This window comes from Callospermophilus lateralis, chromosome 4, assembly GCF_048772815.1.
Source record: "Callospermophilus lateralis isolate mCalLat2 chromosome 4, mCalLat2.hap1, whole genome shotgun sequence".
NCBI classification, from domain to species: Eukaryota; Metazoa; Chordata; class Mammalia; order Rodentia; family Sciuridae; genus Callospermophilus; species Callospermophilus lateralis.
Window position 1 is genome coordinate 166,557,023 of NC_135308.1, and position 20,718 is coordinate 166,577,740.

General features: G+C 43.5%; 1 protein-coding gene across 14 annotated transcripts in view; it reads left to right on the plus strand.

The window, feature by feature from the left end:
* Ppp6r2 (protein phosphatase 6 regulatory subunit 2) overlaps positions 1–20,718 on the plus strand; it is a 94,442-nt gene that overhangs the window by 47,009 nt on the left and 26,715 nt on the right. For 13 of the 14 annotated variants that reach the window (XM_077109355.1, XM_077109354.1, XM_077109359.1 and 10 more), the window contains 2 exons: positions 6,099–6,341; positions 17,168–17,354. In XM_077109355.1, coding sequence (XP_076965470.1) covers positions 6,115–6,341; positions 17,168–17,354 — 414 coding nt within the window. In that variant the 5' untranslated portion in view covers positions 6,099–6,114. Of the gene's footprint in view, positions 1–6,098; positions 6,342–17,167; positions 17,355–20,718 lie in introns of those variants that run through there. The other variant, XM_077109363.1, reaches the window with a different exon arrangement.

Sequence of the window (20,718 nt, forward strand, 5' to 3'; positions counted from 1 at the left end):
AGAACTTAAGCTTTTATTTCCCCTAGAACCAGTGCCCAGGGCCAAGACAGTTCTTATGTATGGATTTCTGTCAGTTGTTGCTTCATAGAGGTTGAAGAATACTGTAAGGTTGTTGTGTTTATGGTAGTCATATCTTGTATTCCATCTATCTCTTCTGCCTGGGGGTAATGTTCATCATGCCTCAGTTGTTATGTTTCTGCTACTCCCAGTTTTTTAAAGTGGATCTTTTGGGGAGAGTAATTAGGCAAGAGAAGGAAATAAAACAGAGAAGAGGGAAAGAAGTGAAATTATTTCTGTTAGCAGATGATATGATCCTGAACTTAGAAGATCAGAAAAGCTCCACCAGAAAAGTGGTAGAGCTAATAAACAAATTCAGTCAATATCAGGACACAAATCAACACACAAAACGAGTAGTTTTTCAGGAGCCATAGCACACCCTGTAATCCCAGCAACTCTGAAGATGGAGGCAGGAGGATAGAGAGTTCAAGAATACCCTCAGCAATAGAGTGAAACCCTGCCTCAAAAAAAAAAAAAAAAAAGCTGGCTGGGGATATAAAATTCAACCATAGAATGCCCCTGTGTTCAATCTTCAGTACAAAAAAAAAAAAAAATCTAATTTAAATAAATAATTTTAAAATAAAGTTATGGGGAAAAAAAAACCAAGCATGGTGGCATACACTTGTAATCCCAGCAACTCAGGAGGCTGAGGCAGAAGGATAGAGTTCAAAGCCAATCTCAGTAATTTAGTGAGGCCCTAAGCAACTTAGTAAAACTGTGTTTCAAAAAATAAAAAGGGCCGATTCCAATCCCTGGTACCAAAAAATAAATAAATAAACAATCAGTAGTTTTCCTCTACACCATTTATGAATTTGCTGAAAAAAAGAAATCAGGAAAGCAATCCCATTTCTAAAAAATATGATAAAATAAAATACCTAGGATAAACCTAATGAAAAAGGCAAAAGATCCTTACAGTGAAAACTGTGGAACACTGAAGAAAAGAATTGAAGATGACTCTAGAGGGTAGAAAGGCCTTTTATGTTCGTGGATAGGCAGAATTAATATTGTTAAAGTGGTCACACTACCAAAAGTGATGTACAGATTCAATGCAGTCCCCATCAAAATACCTGGGCTGGGGTTATGGCTCAGTGGTAGAGCACTCGCCTAGCATGTGTGAGGCACTGGGTTCAAGTCTCAGAACCACATATAAATAAGTAAGTAAAATCTCTATCAACAACTAATAAAAAAAAATACCAGCTGCATTCTTTTTTTTTGGGGGGGGGGGGCTGGGGATTGAACCCCAGGGTCAGTTTTCCACTGAGCCACATCCCCAGCACTTTTTATATTTTATTTTGAGATGTTCTCACTAAGTTGCTTAGGGTCTCACTAAGTTGAGGAGGCTGGCCTCAAACTTGAGATCCACCTTCCTCAACTTTCCAAGTTGCTGGGATTATAGGCATTCACCACCATGCCTGGCACCAGAGACATTCTTTACAGAAGTAGAAAACACAGTCCTAAAATTAATTTAGAAGAATAAAAGACCCAGAATAACTAAAGCAATGTAAGCAAGAAAAAAAAAAAAAAGCAATACTGGAATCATCATAATGCCTTCAAATCATATTACAGAGCTAGGGCTGAGGTTGTGACTCAGTAGTAGAGCACTTGTCTTGCACGTGTGAGGCACTGGGTTTGATCCTCAGCACCACATATAAGTAAATAAATAAAATAAATGTATTGTGTCCATCTACAACTTAAGAAAATAAAATAAAAAACTGACACAGACCAATGGAGCATAATAGAAAATAGAGACCAACCCACACAGCAACAGTCATCTGGTCCTTGACAAAAGCACCAAAAACATGTCAGAGAAAAGAGCCTTTCAAACAGATGGTGCTGGGAAAAGAGGTCATCTACATGTAGAAGAATGAGACTAGATTCCTCTCTCTTACCCTGCACAAAAATCAACTCAAAGTGAATCAAAGACCTTGGAATTTGACTAAGAACTATGGAAGTTCTAGAAGAAAAATGTAGGGTCAACACTCCAGCATATAGGCACAGGCAGTGACTTCCCCAATTCCTAATGCATAAGAAATAATGGGGTGGCATCAAGTTAAAAGGCTTCTGCACAACAAAGCAAGTGCGTGAAGAGCGAACCTAGAGAATGAGAAGATCTTTGCCAGCTGTTCTTCTGACAGAATTAATATCCAGAATATATAAAGAACTCAAAAGACTTAACACCAAAGGGGGAAAAAAACCACCAGATAACATAATCAGTAAGTGGGCAAATGAACTAACCAGACACTTCTCAAAAGAAGAAATGCAAACGAACAACAAATATATGTATGTGTGAGGCACTGGGTTTGATCCTTAGTACCAGATAAAAAATAAATAAATAAGGGTGTTGTGTCCATTTTCGACTAAAAATATTTTTTTAAAAAACTACACGGTTTCTTCTCAATTTAGCTAGAATGGCAACCGCGGGGAAAGTAAACAATAATAAATGCTGGAGGATGTGGGGAAGAGGAACACTTTCACACTGTTTGTGCTATTGTAAATTAGTATTGAACTCCTATGGAAATCAGCCTAGAGGTTCCCCAAAAGACCCAGCTCGACACTCCTTGGCATTATCCTAAAGAATTAAAATCAGCAAGCGACAGTGATATGTGCACATCCTGTTTATAGCAGCCAATTCACAATAGCCAAACTGTGGAAGCAGCCCAGGGTCCCTTAACAAATAGAGATAATATGGCATGTACACAGTGGAGTTTTATTCAGCCATAAAGGAAAATGAAATCATGTCATTTGCTGGAAAATGGATGGAACTTGAGAGCATTATGCTAAGTAAAAGGAAGCCAAACTCAAAACTCAGGAGTTTATGTTTTCTATCATGTGGAAGTAAGGAAAAAGAAAAAGGAAAAAAAAAGTAGGGTGGGCATCTCATGAAAATAGAAATGAGACTAGTAGATAGAGGAAAAGGACTGAGGGGAAGGAAGGGGGAAAGCTGGAAAACACTGTCAATCAAATGACATGGCCATGATATGTGCACAGGCGAGTGTGGAACAATCCCACTATGATGTGTGATTATAATGCACTGATAAAAATAGGGAAAAACCGGGCTGCGGTTGTGGCTCAGCGGTAGAGCACTCGCCTAACATGTGCAAGGCCCTGGAGTCAATCCTCAGCACCACATAAAAATAAATAAAATAAAGATATTGTGTCCAACTACAACTAAAAATAAATTAAAAATATGGAAAAACCTATAAGATAGCATTAAAAAATAAAGTATTTTTTTTAACTAAACCTTATTGGAATTTCTTCCTTTACAGGGCAGGAGGTACTGGGGATTGGACCCAGAGGCACTTTACCGATGGGGCCCCCTCTTACCCTGATTCTGTGTCACCCGGGCATTTGAGTCATCCTGTTGGGCATTAAGAGGAAGGGTCAGCTTGCTCTCTGCTTCCTGGCTGCCATGCGCTGGCAGCTTCCTCCACCATACCCTCTGCCATGGTGTTCCACCTCACCGTGGCAGAGGGTATGGTGTTCTAGGGCAAGGGGGCCTACCCACCACGGACCAAACCTCTGAAATTGTAAAGCCTCCAAATCCATCCAAGAATGGTTTGAAACAGCCTTTCAGAAGTGAACCTGCTCAGAAGAAGCCAGCTCATCCTTTGGTTGATCACCTTTTGATGTCACAAGCTCAAAATCCCCTATGCAGAAGATGACAGCTCATAGGGAAAAAATCCGGCTTGTGAAGACGTGTGGGGCTCTTGGCACCTGTACAAAGGAGCCCTGAAAACTGCTCACCATCCTGTCAACAGGTAGTTCTCGCCTCTTCCTTCCTGTGGATTCCCTGCTACCAACCACACTGGGGTTTGAGCTTTTGCTCCTGTCCTCTTTGCCAGGGACCTAGCAGTAGAGCCCCTGTGTGTGAAGATAGCCGTCTTCCCTGGCCTCTGTTGCTGGTCCTCCAGAGTTGTTGCATCTACATTCCTCACAGAGGAGTAAGAAAAGTCTTGGGACCCAGAAGGAAACAATACCTTGTCTTGCAAATCAAACAGCTCCACTTTGGACACTTTTTTTTTGTACCAGGGATTGAGCCCAGGGGCACTCTACCATTGAACTACATTCCCAGCCCTTTAGAGACAGGGCCTCACTAAGTTGCTGAGGCTGACTTTGAACTTGTGATCCTCAGCCTCAGCCTCCCAAGCTGCTGGGATTACAGGGATGCACCATGGTGCCCTGCTCCACTCTGGACTCTTGATAAGAGTGTAAGAGCGACACCTACCTCAGCAGCATGCATGGGCACAGTGCTGCAGAAGCCAAAACCTAAGTGCAATCTGCGTGATAGGGAAGGTGCTGTTCTAGCAGACCTGGAGAGTGCCTGAGGACCAAGAGCCATTGGTGAGTGGTGGCCATTGGGATCAGTGCTGGCTTTGAGGCTGATACGAGAGGACATGAATGTGATGGGTACAGGCTGTTAGGATGAAGCTGGATGCAGAGGCTCCTGTGGTGGCGCTCCTGGGGTCTCCCAGGCTTTGCACACTAATAGGTGTTTATATCCTGCAGTCCGTCTTTTATTTTCTAAGTATAAATTTTAGAAGTATAAATGTTAGATAAATAAATCCTATTTGATATTACCATAACTTTGTAAATAACTTGTAACTTTGAAAAGATTCGTAATTTCAAAATAAACTTTTAACTTTGTTAACAGATGTAGGCTTCTGTTTTCTTTTTGTGTCAGAACAGTGAAAGCTGTCTTGCTAACCCACCTTGAGCCACAGACTTGACAGTGACACCTACTGGCAGGCAGGATGATGAGAGCCAGAAGGGTTGGCAGGCAGAGGAGGGCCATGTTACAGGGATCTTCAGGTCATTGTGGCAGGGTCCCATGCCACCCCATGCCCAGTTGCTGTGCATGTGAGGCATGTGGCAGCCTCATGGGTAACCCTGGCTATTATTCAGCAAATGGGAAGCCGGGCGCAGTGCTACATGCCTGTAATCCCAGCTTCTTGGGACACTAAGGCAGGAGGATCTTGAGTTCAAAGCTAGCCTTAGGCAAGACACTAAGCAACTCCATGAGACCTTGTCTCAAATATAATATAAAATAGGGCTGGGGATGTGGCTCAGTGGTTGAGTGCCCTGAGTTCAATCCCTGGTACACACACACACACACACAAAAGATGAGGACAGTGCAAAGGGACAGGTGGTGGTGAGTGGCAGCAGAGGGCAAGGTCAAGCAAAACCAGCTGCCTGGACTTGCTGAGGCTGAGCTCTGTGAGGCTTCCAGGGTGTGTTTGCTCTTCCCTCAGGAGCAGGCTGAGCATGGAACTGGGTTTATGCTGAGTTGTTAATTTTCTCAGGATGGAGAGGCATCCCTGAAGGTCCGTTTCAGGAGGTGTTGGTCTCATGGAGCCAAGGAGCCAGCAAGGGATATATTGAATGCTGTGGGTGGGACTGGTGGAGACGAGGGTGCATAGAACAAGGAAGGTGAATCGGTCGGGCGAGCCTGGAGAGTTGGGCCCCAGAGCTGGAGGATGCTTGTGACTGTGAGTGCAACCTGCACAGGTCTGATAAGAGCAGTGACTGGAGAGTACCTATGCCCTTATCCTGAGTCCCAGTACTTACATGTGCTTATGTTGAGGATGGACTTATTGGACTTTTGCTATAGTGCAGCTTTGTTAGTCTGCTTGGTAAAATACCTGACAGAAATCAACTTAATGGAAGAAAAATATTATTTTGACTCATGGTTTTGGAGGTTTCTGACTGTGGTTGGCTGGCTCCATCACTTTTAGGCCTGTGGTGAGAAGAGCTTTGTGGTGGGGAGTGTGTGGTGGAGCAGAGCTCCTCACGCCTTGGAAGCCAGGAAAGCAGAGAAGGATGGGAAGAGAAGAAGGGGATAGGGATAAAAGACATCCTTCAAAGACACCAGCTCAGTGGCCTACTTCCAAGTAGGCACCACCTCCCGGTAACTCTGCAGGCTGGTCACCAAGCCTTTAGCACAGAACCTTTGGGGGACTTTTCTGATCCAAACTGTTAACAGTGGCAAAGGGCAGATTCACAGAGTGGGGAGGAGTGAGTGACCCTCTTGTGCTTGCCTACAGCTCTGTGGCCGTCACGATGTTCTGGAAGTTTGACTTGAATACCACGTCCCATGTCGACAAGCTGCTGGACAGGGAGCAGGTGACGCTGCAGGAGCTGATGGATGAAGACGACATCCTGCAGGAATGTAAGGCTCAGAACAGGAAGCTTCTGGACTTTCTGTGCAGGCCGCAGTGCATGGAGGAGCTGGTGAGCCTCATCACGCAGGACCCACCTCTGGACATGGAAGAGAAGGTCCGCTTCAAGTATGTACTGAGGCTGACAGGTCTACACTGAGCAGTGCTCGGGGAGGCCGTGGGCAGTGTCTGAGGACAGCCAGAACCAGAGTTTTTTGATGGAGATGCAGGATGGTCACCAAGCCTTTAGCACAGAACCTTTGGGGGTCTTTTCCCCAAAGGAAAACTTAACCCCATCTGAGAAGTGAGAAGGCCTCTGTTGAGTTTGAGTTTGGAATCTCCAGTGTGTTTTCTCTTCCTGAGTGTAAGTTGGAACCTGTTAAGTAAGTTTATATTAGGTTGGTACATGTTGGAGCACTTTGATTCACAGTGTGTTAGAGGAGGGGAAAGAATGATTCTACAACAGAGAGGCAGATGGATTGCAGTGTGAGCCCACGCCACCAGCAGCGGGCCAAAGGCGGGGCTGCAGCAATATGTGGTCTGACTCCTGAACTCCAGGAAGGGGATCTTCTCCTTGGAGGAAATACATTGTTATCATTTGTGGTATTAACAATTCCCAAAGTTTTTCTTTAAATGTGCCATTCAGTATTTGGCCACAATGTTAGGAAATGACAGAGAAGATAGAGGCAATGTGGCAAGATGGTTAAGCTTTGAGTAAAGACTTATGCCCTGAGAGAACACCCCAGGCAGCAGGAGGGCTTCCTCACCACAGGCCCAGACTATAGGCTATACGCATACCGCTCCATGAAGAGCCCATGTGGCCTGCATTGTCCCCAGCGTCCCCCAAGATTGGATGAGTGACCATAGGCACCAGGTCCAGGCTTATGAGGAAGGGTGAAATACATGCATGGTAAAGCTTTAGAACAGGGCCAGCAAACCACAGCTCTGCTTTTGTGTGGCCTGTGAACCAAGAAGGCTTCTACATTATTACATGAGTGAAAAAATAAATAAAGGTGAATACACCAGTAGAGTCTTGCTGGACACGCCATGCTTGTCCATACACAGTGCAGAGTTCAGTTTCAATAGAGGCTGTGAGAAATATTTGCCATCTGGCCCTTCACAGTGGTCTGCTGATCTCTGGTCTCAGGAGGAAAATAGGGCAGGATGGGTGACAGGGTGGCCTGGTGGGCTGTCAGGACGGCATTCACCATGGTCAGACAGGTCCTCATCCACAAGGGGAGCCACATGGTGTTCTAGAAAGATCTGGGGCTTGCTTGTGGAGGGGCCGGGGGCTTGGGGATAGCATGACCATAGCTGGAGGCCACTGTGGTTGCAGCATCACCATTTATAGGCCCTTTAGCCCTCTTACCCCCAAATGTCTTTCAGTTTGTGGCACATTGGAACAAAGTGACAGTTCATGAGAAGTATGACCTGGATCTTGTGAGTCAGGACAGGGGATCCAGGGTGGCGTCCGTGGGGAGAGCTGCAGTCAGTTGAATGAAATGAGTAATGAATGCTAAACAGCAAGGAGAAAACTTGAGGCTCTGGGGGAAGCTCAGTCATAGGTGGAACCAGTGGTGAGCAGCACCCAGGCACCCACCATGTGGGCGCCAGGGCTCTCCTTTCCCGTCTTGTGTTAGGCACTCCATGGACCTTTCAGTATGTAAATACGTGGATCTTAGCTCAGAGAAATTTTTCATATTCTTTCTTTTTTTTTTTGTATAAGGCATTGAACCCAGGGTGCTTAACCACTGAGCCACGTCCCAGCCCCGCTTTTCTTTCGAGACAAGGCATTGATAAATTGCTTAGGGCCTTGCTAAGTTGCTGAGGCTGGCTCTGAACTCATGATCCTCCTGGCTCAGCCTCCTGAGCCGCTGGGATTACAGGCATGTGCCACTGCAACCGGCCTAAATTTCTTGTATTATTTCTTGGACAATCTTCTTTCCTCAAGTTTTTCTTCTGACTTCTTGCAACATCTACTTGAACATTAGATCACCTGAATTAATACTTTCTCTTACCTTTTTTTTCAGTTGTTGATGGACCTTTATTTATTTATTTAAATGTGGTGCCTCACACATGCTAGGCAAGCACTCAACCAGCGCCTTTCTCTTACTTTTGTTCTTAATGTTTTATCTTTGCCTTTTTATATGAGAGGTTTGACTTTTAAGTTACCATCTTTTTATTGACTTTTGAAATTTCTACCATCATATGTTTAATTTCTTTTCTTTTCTTTCTTTCTTTTTTTTTTTGTAATAGGGATTGAATCCAGAGGTGCTTAACCACTGAACCACATCCTAGCCCTTTTTGTATTTTATTTAGAGACAGGGTCTCATGAGTGACACTTGCTAGGCCTCACTAACTTGCTGAGGCTGTCTTTGAACTTGCAATCCTCCTGCTTCAGCCTCCCCAGCTGCTGGGCTTACAGGCGTGCACTGCCATACTTGGCCATGTTTTTAATTTCTTTTCTTTTTTTTTTAAAAAATTATTTTTTAGTTTTAGGTGAATACAATATTTTTATTTTTACGTGGTGCTGAGGATTGAACCCAGGGCCTCCTGCACGCTAGACGAGCGCTCTACCATCTGAGCCACATCCCTAGCTCCTATGTTTTTAATTTCTAAGAGCCTTTCTTACTCTCAGATTTTTTTTTTTTTTTTTTTGAACAGTATCTCACTCCATTGCCCAGTCTGGTCTTGAACTCTAGGCTGCAGTGATCCTCCCACCTCAGCCTGCATGTGGCGTTGTGTGGGAGTCTCAGATATCTTATTAGAAGTTCCCAGTTCTTGTTCCCAATTCTGCACACTGTCTAGAGTATCATATTGTCACAGAACACTGTGATTTCTAAAGTTTTCTCTGGACTCAGGACTCTCTCCTCCATGTGCCTGGTCTTCTATCTGTCAGCAGTGTGCTTTCAGGCACGAGGCCCTGATGCCTGTGCAGAGTTTGGGGTCTGGGTGGGGCTTGCTCACTGCATGCTTCTCTACAGGTAAAATGAACCAGCTTTTTGGTTAGATGACAGCTAGTTGATTTTTTCTCCTTGTTCTGTCAGTTTCTCTCTTCCTGGTGGGATATAGGCTTGTTAGTATCCTGGGTGCTGACCCAGAAGGAGGGCCTAGGGGCACCCATGCTGTTTTCACAAAGTTCCCTATTCTTGGACTGCATCATGTCACTCCTCTCTGGCATCACTGAATCAGGAGCTCAGCTGTTGACTTCTCCCAGGAATGAATCTCCCCAGGTCTGTGGACCCGGCAGTGCCTGCTCTGATGGTCCCCATCCCACTTGCCTTCACCAGCCTCTCTCCTTTCTTGGTCAGGCCTCTGGAGCCGGATGGCTTGGACCTCACCCAGTTGATGCCTCCCTCTGGGCACCTTGTGCTCTGTCTTCCCTGGGCTTCGCCGGCTACTCTGTCTTCTTAGTCCAGTGTCATTTCTGCTTCTCTTTTCTTTGTAATCATTTGCATTTTTGAGTAGGAGTTTGAGAGGGAATATCACCTAGACTGTGTGCTCTATTTGGAGTTCCTATTCCTTTTATAAACTTTTTTTTTATTAGAGCTTTATGGTTATACGTAGTATCAGGACTCATCCTGACAAGCACAAACATGCATGGAAATCTATTTCAATTCCTGATGCCCCTTTCCCTCCCATTCTCCTCCCCTCACCCCTTCTCCTCCCTCTATTCTACTAGACTTTCTTTCATTCATCTATTAATTTGTATTTGATCTGTTCTTTAGGTTGTCTTATTCTCCTTCTCCTTCATTTTTCTTCTAGCTTCCACATAGGAGGGAAAACATCCCACCTTTGAGTTTCTGAGTTTGGTTTATTTCATTTTCATGTAGATGGATACAATACTTTAATTTTATTTATATATTTTTATGTGGTGCTGAGGATCGAACCCAGGGCCTCTCCATTTCCATCCATTTACTGGTAAATGCCATAATTTCATTCTTCTTTGCGGCTGAGCAGAACTCCATCGTGTGTGTGTGTGTGTGTGTGTATCACAATGTCTTAATCCATTCATCTATTGATAGGCATCTGGACTGGTTCCATAATTTAACTGTTGTGAATTGTGTTGCTATAAACATGGAGGTGGCTGTGTCACTATAGTATGCTGATTTTAGATCTTTTGGATAAATACCAGCAATGACCTTTAGACATGACCAGTGCTACTAAGGCTGAGGCAGCCAAGGCAGAGCAGATGTGTTCACTCCATGGTGCCAGTGATGCCATGTTTTGGTGGGTACACATGTGGGGCCTCCTCTACACATATATCCAAAGGCACTCTGGCTACAACGATGGTCTCACCGCCTCCAACTCTGGAAATTCGAGCCACAGCTCTGCCAGTACTCTAAGACTCAGCATTGTCTGGTGACCTGCTAATTCACTGGTAGGATTGGGCTGCCTGTTGTTTTTATGCAAGTTGGTATGAATAAAGTTTAAAATATCTGGTCGAATTGGAGACAAAGTGACATTTTTGCCAGATGACTCCCCCTTTTCAGAGAACACAGAAAGGGGTCAAGTACACGCCATGATGGAAGAAGAGAGGGCCACATTCCTCTCGACCCAACTGCTCCCTCAGGAAAAATTAGGACTGATTTTTCTAATTCCGTGAAGAATGTCATTGATAGTTTGATGGGGATTGCTTCGAATCTGTATTTTGCTTTTGGTAGTGTGGCTATTTTAATAATATTAATTTTGCTATTCAAGAACATGGGATGTCTTTCCATCTTCTAATACTTTAATTTCTTTCTTCAGTGTTCTAGAATGTTCAATGTAGAGCTCATTCACCAACTTGGTTAGATTAATTCCCAAGGCTGTTTTTTTTCTTTAGGTTATTGTGAATGGGGTGGTTTTCCTGATTTCTTCCTCTACTGAATCCTGTTGGATTATAGGAAAGCTACTGATTTTATAAGTGTTGGTCTTGTATCCTGCTAATTTATGAAATTAACTTATATACTCTAGAAGTCTTCTGGTGGAGTTTTTTTGGATCTTCTAGTTATAGGATCATATTGTCAGCAAACAGAGATAATTTGACTTCTTCTTTTCCTATTTGTATCCCTTTGATTTCCTGGCTCATATTTCAAGGACTATATTGAATAGGACTGGTGAGAGTGGACAACTTTGTCTTGTGCCTGAATTTAGTGAAATGCTTTTAGTTTTTCTCCAGTAGTATGATGTTGGCATTATGTTTGTCGTAAATGACTTTTACATTGCTGAGGTAAATTTTTTCAATCCCTAGCTTATCCAGTGTTTTTGGGTGTTGGATTTTATCAAAGGGCTTTTCTGCATTTATTGAGATGATCATGTGATTTGTGTTCTTAATTCTGTTTAAGTGATGAATGACATTTATTGATTTGCATATGTTGAACTAACCTTGCATCCTTGAAATACAAAACCCACTTAGTGATCATGGCGTATCATCTTCCTTTTTTTTTTGGTACTGGAGATTGAACTCAGGGGCACTCGACCACTGAACCACATCCACAGCCCTATTTTGTTTTCTGTTAGGGACAGGGTCTCACTGAGTTGCTTAGCACCTCGCTTTTGCTGAGGCTGGCTTTAAGCTCTCAGTCCTCCTACCTCAGCCTCCTGAGCTGCTGGGATTATAGGTGTGCACCACTGTGCCTGGCTTCTAATTTTTTAATGTAAGCACTCAGTGCTATAAATTTGCCTCTTAGAACTGCTTTCATACTGTCTCAGAGATTTTGATATATTGTGTCTTTGTTCTTGTTTGTTTCTAAGAATCTCTTGATTTCTATTCTCATTTGTTCTTTGATTGATTCTTCATTTAAGAGAGTATTGTTCAATTTCCTTGTGTTTATGTGGTCTCTATTAATTTTTCTTGCTCTGGTAGGATATATGGGATTATATCAATTTTTTATATTTGCTAATATTTGCTTTGTGGCCTAGAATATCATCTATTTTTGGAAAAAGTTCCATGAACAGCTGAGAAAAAGTAAATTCAGCTGTTTTGGTGTGGAATATTCTGTAGATGTCCATTAGGTCTATGATTTATAGTGTTATTTAGGTTGGAGATATCTTTTTTTAATATTTATTTATTAATTTTTAGTTGTAGATGGATACAATACTTTTATTTTATTTATTTATTTTTATGTAGTGCTGAGGATCGAACCCAGGGCCTCTCATGTGCTAAGCAAGCGCTATACCACTGAGCCACAACCCCAGCCCCTGGAGATATATATATATTTTTTTTTAATTTTTGTACTTGTAGATGGACAGCATGCCTTTATTTATTTATTTTTTAATATTTTTTGGTTGTAGATGGACACAGTACCTTTATTTAGTTATCTTTATATGATGCTGAGGATTGAACCCAGGGCCTCACACATGCTGGATGAGTGCTCTACCATTGAACCACAACCCTAGCCCCATGCCTTTATTTTTTATTTGTTAATTTTTACGTGGTGCTAAGGATCGAACCCAGTGCCTCCCACATGCTAGGCAAGCATTCTGCCACTGAGCTACAGTGCCAACCCGAGGTTGGAGATACCTTTGTTAGGTTTTTTTTTTTTTGATGACCTATTGGTGATAAGGATGTATTTAAATCTGCCAGTATTATTGTGTTGGGGTCTATGTGGAATTTAATGAAATGGAGTATTTTTTCCATGTAATTGGGTGTATTGAATTTTTTGTTGGATTATTCTCTTTACTAGGATATAATGGCCTTTTTTTTTTTGGTTTCTTCTGATTAATTTTTGCTTGAAATCTACTTTGTCAAATATGAGAATACCTATTGCTGCTTGTTTTCTTGGACCATATGCCTGAATGTTTTGCTGTACTTTTACATTCAGCCTGTAGGTGTCTTTGCTTGTAAGATGGGTCTCTTGTAAACAGCATATACTTGGATTTTGTTTTTTTATCCACTCTGCTAATCTGTGTCTTTTCATTGGGGAGTTGATTCCATTAACATTTAGTATATATAAATACATACATATATATATATGTTTGTGGTTTGCTGCCATTTTGGTTTTTTGCTATATGTCATCTTGATTTGAGTCTCATATAGTGGATTATTCTTCTTTTGAACTTACTCTGTTTAACAGTGGACTTTGGAAATTGTTTTTTGGTTCCTCTGTGTGAAGTCTGTCTTTGAATAGTCTTTGTAGTGCTGGTTTGGTATTCATGAATTCTTTTAGTTCATTCTTTTTTAAAAAAAATGTTGTTTTTTTTTTTTTTTTTGTTGTTGTTAGTTGTAGATGGACACAATACCTTTATTCTATTTGTTTATTTATTTAATTATTTTTATGTGGTGCCAGGGATTGAGCCAGTGCTCACTCATGCTAGGCAACTGCTCTACCACCTCGGCCTTCTTTTAGTTTATTCTTGCTGTGAAATGTTTTTATTTCCCTCTTGAATTTGAAACTGAGTTTTGCTGGGCATAGTAACCTTGGCTGACAGTTATTTCCTTTTAGGGCTTAGAATATCTCGTTCCAGGACCTCCTTGATTTTAGGGTCTAAGCAGAGAAATCAGAAGTGAGCCTTACTGGTTTGCCTGTCAATGTGACCTGATGTTTCTCCCTTGAGGCTTTTAGTATTCTTTCCTCATCTTCTATGTTAGGCATTTTGACTATGATATATCTTGGCGAGGTTCTCATTTGGCTTGGTCTATTTGGGGTCCTGTAAACCTCCTGTATGTAAACGTGTGTCTCGTTTCTGATATAGGAGAAGTTTTATCTATCTCATTGAAAATATTCTTTATGCCTTTAGTTTGTATCTCCATGTTCACTTCTATTTCAATGATTCTCAGGTTTGGTCTTTTAAAGTTGTCCCAGAGTTCTTGTATATTCTGGTCATGTTCTATAATTTTTCCCCTTTATTACCTTCTGTGTACTTAAGATCATGTAGCCCGTCTTCAGGCCTGAATTCTGACTTCAAAGGTGAGATTCTATTTTCAACACAGTCTAGTCTTTTAGTGATGCCTTCCAGTGAGTTTGTAATTTGATTGATTTATCTTTGATTTCTAGGAATTCCCCTTGATTTCTTTTCACTATTTCTATTTCTTTATTAAAATGGTCTTTTATATCCTACAGTTGCTGTCTTGATTCCTTCCTTAGATCTTTTTTTGGTTCATTGAACATTTTTTCATTAATAAGTTTTTTATAATCTTCCTTTGGAATTTCATCCACCTATCTATCGGTGGGCTCCTTTGCTGGGGGATGTGGCTTTGCCTGTTTTTTTCATGTTTTTAGGGTCTTGGTCTTGAGCATCAGTTGAAGTGGATTCCTCTGCCTCCTTTTTTGTGCGTGCCCTTTTGTATGTAGTTGTCTCTTGTTTTGGGACTTCTCTCTGTTTTTGATGTGTGAGTAGATACCAAGGATTAGGGTCTGAGTTCCCTCTCTGGTTGTTCCTCCTTGGGTTCTTGTTTGGGGCTTTTTGTCTCTTCTCTTCTTTGAGTTGGAGTAATGTGGGGGAATGTTTAGTTTTGCAGCCAAATCTCTTAACCTATGAACTTTTTTGTGTCCCTGTAGTTTCCCAGTACTTCACAGAATTGGGGGCAAAATAAACAATAGTAACAACTGTTGCAACAACAAACAGTAAACAGTGTTAAAGTACAATACCCAGATCCTACTATGGTGTCTGCAACATTGATTGACACCAGTAAACAAGAATGGTGGGTTTAGCGATTGTCAGCAGTGAGGACAATGACCACGGAGCAGCTCTGGCAGGAGCAGGTGTCTGCCTTCTCCCCCACAGTGGTGATGGCTGCATTAGCATTTTGGTGGGGACAGGAGTTATTTGTCTATCCTCCACCTTGGGCCTCCCACCACAGAGCTGCCTGGAAAGCAGCCTCCTCTACTCCACCATCTCCCCGGTCCCCTGATATGAATTTCAGAAACTACTAAAGCAGTTCCTGTGATTGTAAAACACAGACAAAGGGGGAAGGGAGACAATCTTAAGTTTTCCCCGCCAGACATGACCTCAGGAAAGCAGCTTCTTCTAGCTCCTCTGCCGCGTGTGGGTGAGATCCAGTCTCCCTGGCCTCTGGGAACCACAGGACATGGTGGGTGCCTTTCCTGGCCCCTCATCCTGGGGGGTCTGCGAGGTCCCCACTGCCTGGGAAGACCTCATTAGGCTGCTGTTCAGAGACCTGCAGACAGAGCCTTCAGTGCTGCCACCTAGCTCTCTGGCCCCTCTGCCCTCAGTGGCCCTGTGTTGTCCCCTGTCCAGTCTTAAACAGCCCATGAGCTGAGCACTGGCTACTCCATTTCACAGACAGAACTCAGCCAGTGAGGAGGAACCCACGCCGACCCAGCCCTCAGGACCCTCTCCACACCCCTGGCCCATGTGCCTGCAGCACTGTTCACACTTCTCTCTGGTCCCCAGACCAGCTTTTCAGCTCCCTACTGCTGGGCCTTTCTGACTGGCAGGCCCCTCAGAGCTCTGAAGGCTGCTCACTCTTGTGGGGGCTGAGGACGAGCACCCAGCCAATGGCCGGCCAAGACCCCATATCCTTCCCCTTCTACATATGGACAGTCACCACATTTAGCCAGCTATTTCCACTAGATTCTCTCAAGCCCAGGTCCACCCCCCACCCCCCGCTGACCTTGGAAGCACCTTGACGTAGGCATTAACCACATTTGTCAAGAGAAGGTCATAGCAGCAGACCTCAACCAAGTGCTTCCTGCGCATGGGAGTGGCTAGCTCTGTAAACCCTAGCCCCTGTCACCCTTGCAGAAACCTTGGAGGACATGTATCCTCACTCCACATGCAGGTGACAAAACCCCAGATAGCAGAGTCAGGTAATGGCCCAGTATAGGGACAGTCTTTCAGCTCCATAGGACACCCCCCTGGTGTCTGGCCTGCTGAGTCTGTTTCCACTCCGAAGTATTCCCAGATGCATCGGATGAGAGGCAGAGCTTCAGGCCTTCAGGGGTGCTTTTGGGCAGGTGTGCCCATCCTGAGGTGACCTGTGCTTGCCAGATGCTAACAAGAGAACATAGTGATGTCATTATGGGATTACATATAATGGGCTAAGAATTATTTTATATGTGGTCATTTTTATCAAATGAAAAGTACATTATTCAGTTATTAGTATTTCTAAATAAGGAATCAATTACATAGTTCCGTACGACTTACACTGTATCATAAACTGCAGATGTGGCATTTCTCCAGTCTGTGCTTATTGACATGAAGGGACAAGGACATACGCAGGAGAGGAAAGGCAGGCTTCTGATGGAGAGGGGGTGACAAATGTGCTTGTAACTTGGTCACGCTGAAACAGGGTGGTTAGACAGGAGGCCAGAGACCTGGGGTGGAAGGAGGAAGCAGGAGAAAGGCTATCAAGCCATGAAGTAGAGTCAGCAGATGTAGGCCACCAGAGGGGCTGGGGCGAGGGTCCTGCGATCCTTCTAGTAGGCAGAATAGACCAGCTGGAGCCAGGTTTGGTCCCAGCAACTCCGGAGGCTGAGCAAGGAGGATTGTAAGTTCAAGCCAGCTTTGGCACCTTAGCAAGATCCTATCTCAAAATAAAAAGTAAAAAGGGCTGGGGAAGGGATGGAATTGTGGCTCAGTGGTAGAGTACTCGCCTAACACATGTGGGGTCCTTGGTTCGATCCTCAGCAGCACCACATAAAAATGAATGAATGGGATAAAGATATTATGTCCCACTACAACTAAAAAATAAATATTTAAAAATAAAAAGGGCTGGGGATGTGGCTCAAAGGTAGCGTGTCCCTGGTTCAATTCCCAGTACTGAGATAAATAAATAAATAAATAAATAAATAAATAAATAAATATTATACACACCAGTTGAAATATATATATATAAAATACACACCAGTTGTTCACAGAAAAATATTATTTTTATTCTGTCCTGAGGTCTGCTCAGTGCTGTGTCCTTGTCACATGGGTCTGTTCCATAAGAAGCAGATTATGTAAGCAGCTTCCTGAGAGTTGGGAAGTCTCATTTCACCTTCAGTGCTTGCACTGTGCCCTTTTAGATACCCCAACACAGCCTGTGAGCTTCTGACTTGTGATGTGCCACAGATCAGCGACAGGCTAGGCGAGGACGAGAGTCTGCTGAGCCTTCTGTACGACTTCCTGGACCAGGAGCCGCCACTCAACCCTCTGCTGGCCAGTTTTTTCAGCAAGACCATTGGCAACCTCATTGCAAGGAAAACTGAACAGGTAATGATGTGTGGAGCACATGTGTCTTGGACAGTGACAGTCATCATCAGGCTATCACCAGTGAACTGTCACTAGGCTGCAGGGACAGCATTTTGACTGCTTACTGGGACATAGGTGGAACAGTGAGTGGCTGGAACATGAGTCAGAGTTTGAGGGAGAAGGTGGCTTCCCAGATATGCTTCTGATGGCCATCTCTGGAACACGTGGCACTCCCTGCCACCCAGGCCAGTTCATCCTGCCACTGAGAGCACGGCAAGAGTCCTGGGCCGTGACTTCCCTGTGGCAGCACCTTGGCTGGCCCCTTCTCGGGTCTGTGCTTGGTGTGGGTGGTGAGTCTGGGTGTCCAGAGCACACTGCTCACAGTGAACACAGATGTAGGTGAAGTCCAGGTGGGGAGAAGGCGTTCATCTTTCAGCTGTAGTAAGGTGCTTCTCCTGCCTTGTGTCTGAACTGACATGGCCTCAGCCCCTTCATTCTGTGGACACCAGGAGGAGAGGCCTGATGGTGGGCTGTGCCTGACACCCATCTTGCCAGTCTTCTTTTCTGTCACCTCCACTCACTCATCCCTACTGGTTTCTTCAAAACACATCTCAAATATCAGATCCTTTCTTCTGTGAGTATTTCATTATGTATCTCTAAGAATTTTTTTTCTTTTACGTATTAGTAGATGACCCCATCTGGGTGCAAAGAGCAAGCCTGTAATCCCAGCTACTTAGGAGGCTGAGATAGGAAGATAGTGAGTTCCAGGCCAACCTGGGCAACTTAGAGATACCCTGTTTCTAAAAATAAAAAGGGTACCCTTGATTATCATATTCCCAAAATATTAGCCATAATTAACATTATCAAGTGTCCATTCAGGGAGTAAAATAATACTTGGTGTCTGTCTTGAGCCCTGAGAAAGGTTATTTTAGTCAGCTTTTTTCAGTACTGTGACCGAAAGCACTGGCAAGAACAACATGGAGGAGGAAAAGTGTATTTGGTTGGTGTTTATGGTTTCAAAGGTCTCAGTCCACAAATGGCTGACTCCATTCCTAAGGGCCCTAGGTGAGGTAGAACATCATGGCTGAGGAGTGGTGGAGGAAAGTGGCTGAGGACATTTGAGCACCAAGAAGCAGAGAGAGCCAGATGCAGTGGTGCACGCCTGTAATCCCAGCAGCACTGAGCAGCTCATGAGACCCTGTCTGTAAATAAAATACAAAATAGGGCTGGGGATGTGGCTCAGTGGTCGAGTGCCCTTGAGTTCAATCCCCAGTACCAAAAGAGAGAGAGCAAGAGAGCAACAGCGCTCCCCCCTCACCACAGATAAAACATACCCTAGTTCCTCCTCCAGCCACAGCTTATCTGCCCACAGTTACCACCAGGTATCCCCATCAGGATATTATGCACTGATTGGGTCAAGGCTCTCATTACCCATCGCTTCACCTCTAAACTCTAGTCACACATGAGCTTTTGGGGGACACTTCATATCTAAACCATAACAAAGGTCATTTGTTCCCCTTCTGCTGGCATGTTTTGAATATTCAGGGGGATGTCATCTTATATCAGGTCATAAATCCAAGATTTGTGAGAGATCCTGGAGGACTGTTTCAGCATCTGTTTTTAAAGCAGAGTAGAAATGAAGAGTAGCAGCATAGGAGTTGTGTTTGTGTACACCTGACAGGAGGGAGAGGGAGGCTATGAACAGTGGTGGCAGCAGTACTGTATGTAGGTGAGGATCTTGAGATTATTCTTGTAGTGCTGGAGGGTAGTCACTAGAGGCCTGGGAAGACCCCTGCATCTGGCATTTGCAGCCTGTAACTGGAATATGAATCTTGTGATTTACTGTTGCCTGCTCCCAATCCTCTGCCACTTTCAGATATTTCTTTACAATTTTACTGGTAAGCTACAGCACTCAGGCCAAAAGTGGCCTGTACCTGCTTGTTGAATGAGATGCAGCCCCTTGCTGGGTTGTGAGGCCCTTCTTTGCAGTCATGGAGGAGCCGGGAGCCGGGCTTCTGGGTCACTCTGTGAAGCATTGCAGTCCTCTGTGAGGGCTCTGCATAGCTTTCAGTAGATTTATTCTTAAGAAGTTGATCATTGGGGAGCTGGGGATGTGGCTCAAGCAGTAGCGCACTCGCCTGGCATGCGTGCGGCCCGGGTTCGATCCTCAGCACCACATACAAAGATGTTGTGTCCGCCGAGAACTAAAAAAATAAATATTAAAAAATTCTCTCTCTCTGTCTCTCTCTCTCTCTCTCTCTCTCTCTCTCTCTCTCCCCCACTCTCTCTTTTAAAAAAAAAAAAAAGAAGTTGATCATTGTATTACTGTGTTATTTTTAAATTGGATTTTTATGGAGAAATTGCAGGTTCACATGGAGTTGTATGAAATAATGTGGAGAAAACCTTTGTATGCTTTGACCAGCTTTTGTCCGGGGTGGCATTTAGAAAAATATTATTCAGCATCACAACCAAGATTGATGTTGGTGCAATTCCCGATTCACTTGAATTTCTCAAGTCTCACTTACACTCATTTTTGTGTTTGTGTATGTTCTGTGCAGCTTGTCACATGTGGGCGGGCATTCGTCAGCCACCATCACAGACAGGACACAGGAAGTTCAGAAACCACAGGTCCTTCGTGGTGCACTTTTACAGCCACACCCCATTCCCTTCTTAAATATTGTCATTTCAAAATGTTATTTAAATCAAATCATGAAATATGTACTCTTTGGGTATTCACTTTTTTTCCTGCAGCATGATTTCCTGTACATTTATCCAAGTTGTTGTGTATATCAATGATTTGTCTACCCTCTTTTGTTTTCTGTGTTGAGGATTTAATCAATGTCCTTGCACATGGTAGGCAACGTTAACCCCTGAGCCATAGCCCAGCGCAGTTTGTTCCTTTTCCTTGCTGTGTAGAGTTACATGATATAGCAGTACCAGTTTATTTAACCATGCACATGTTGAAGGATACCTAAGTTGATTCCAGATTTGGTGATTATCAATAAAACTACTATTCTGATAATTTACTTTTATAGTCTTTTTTAGTTATATACAAGATCATGTCATTTATTATCAATGATTGCTTTTATCCTTTACAAATGGTCTATATTTTTTTTACTTCTGTTTCTTGCCTTATTGCACTGGCTGGAACATTAGTACAATATTGAACAGGCCTCCTTGTTTTACTTGTTACCTAAGGAAACGCTTTCAACATTTTATAGTTCATTAGGGCCCTTGTCATGGAGCACTCATGGGCTTTTCTCTTTTGTTTTTCTTTTTTGTAGCAGGTTCTTGCTATATTGCCCAAGTGTCTGCATGCTTATGATCCTCCTGCCTTAGCTTCCCGAGTAGCCGGAATCATAGGTGTGCACCACCATACCTGGCT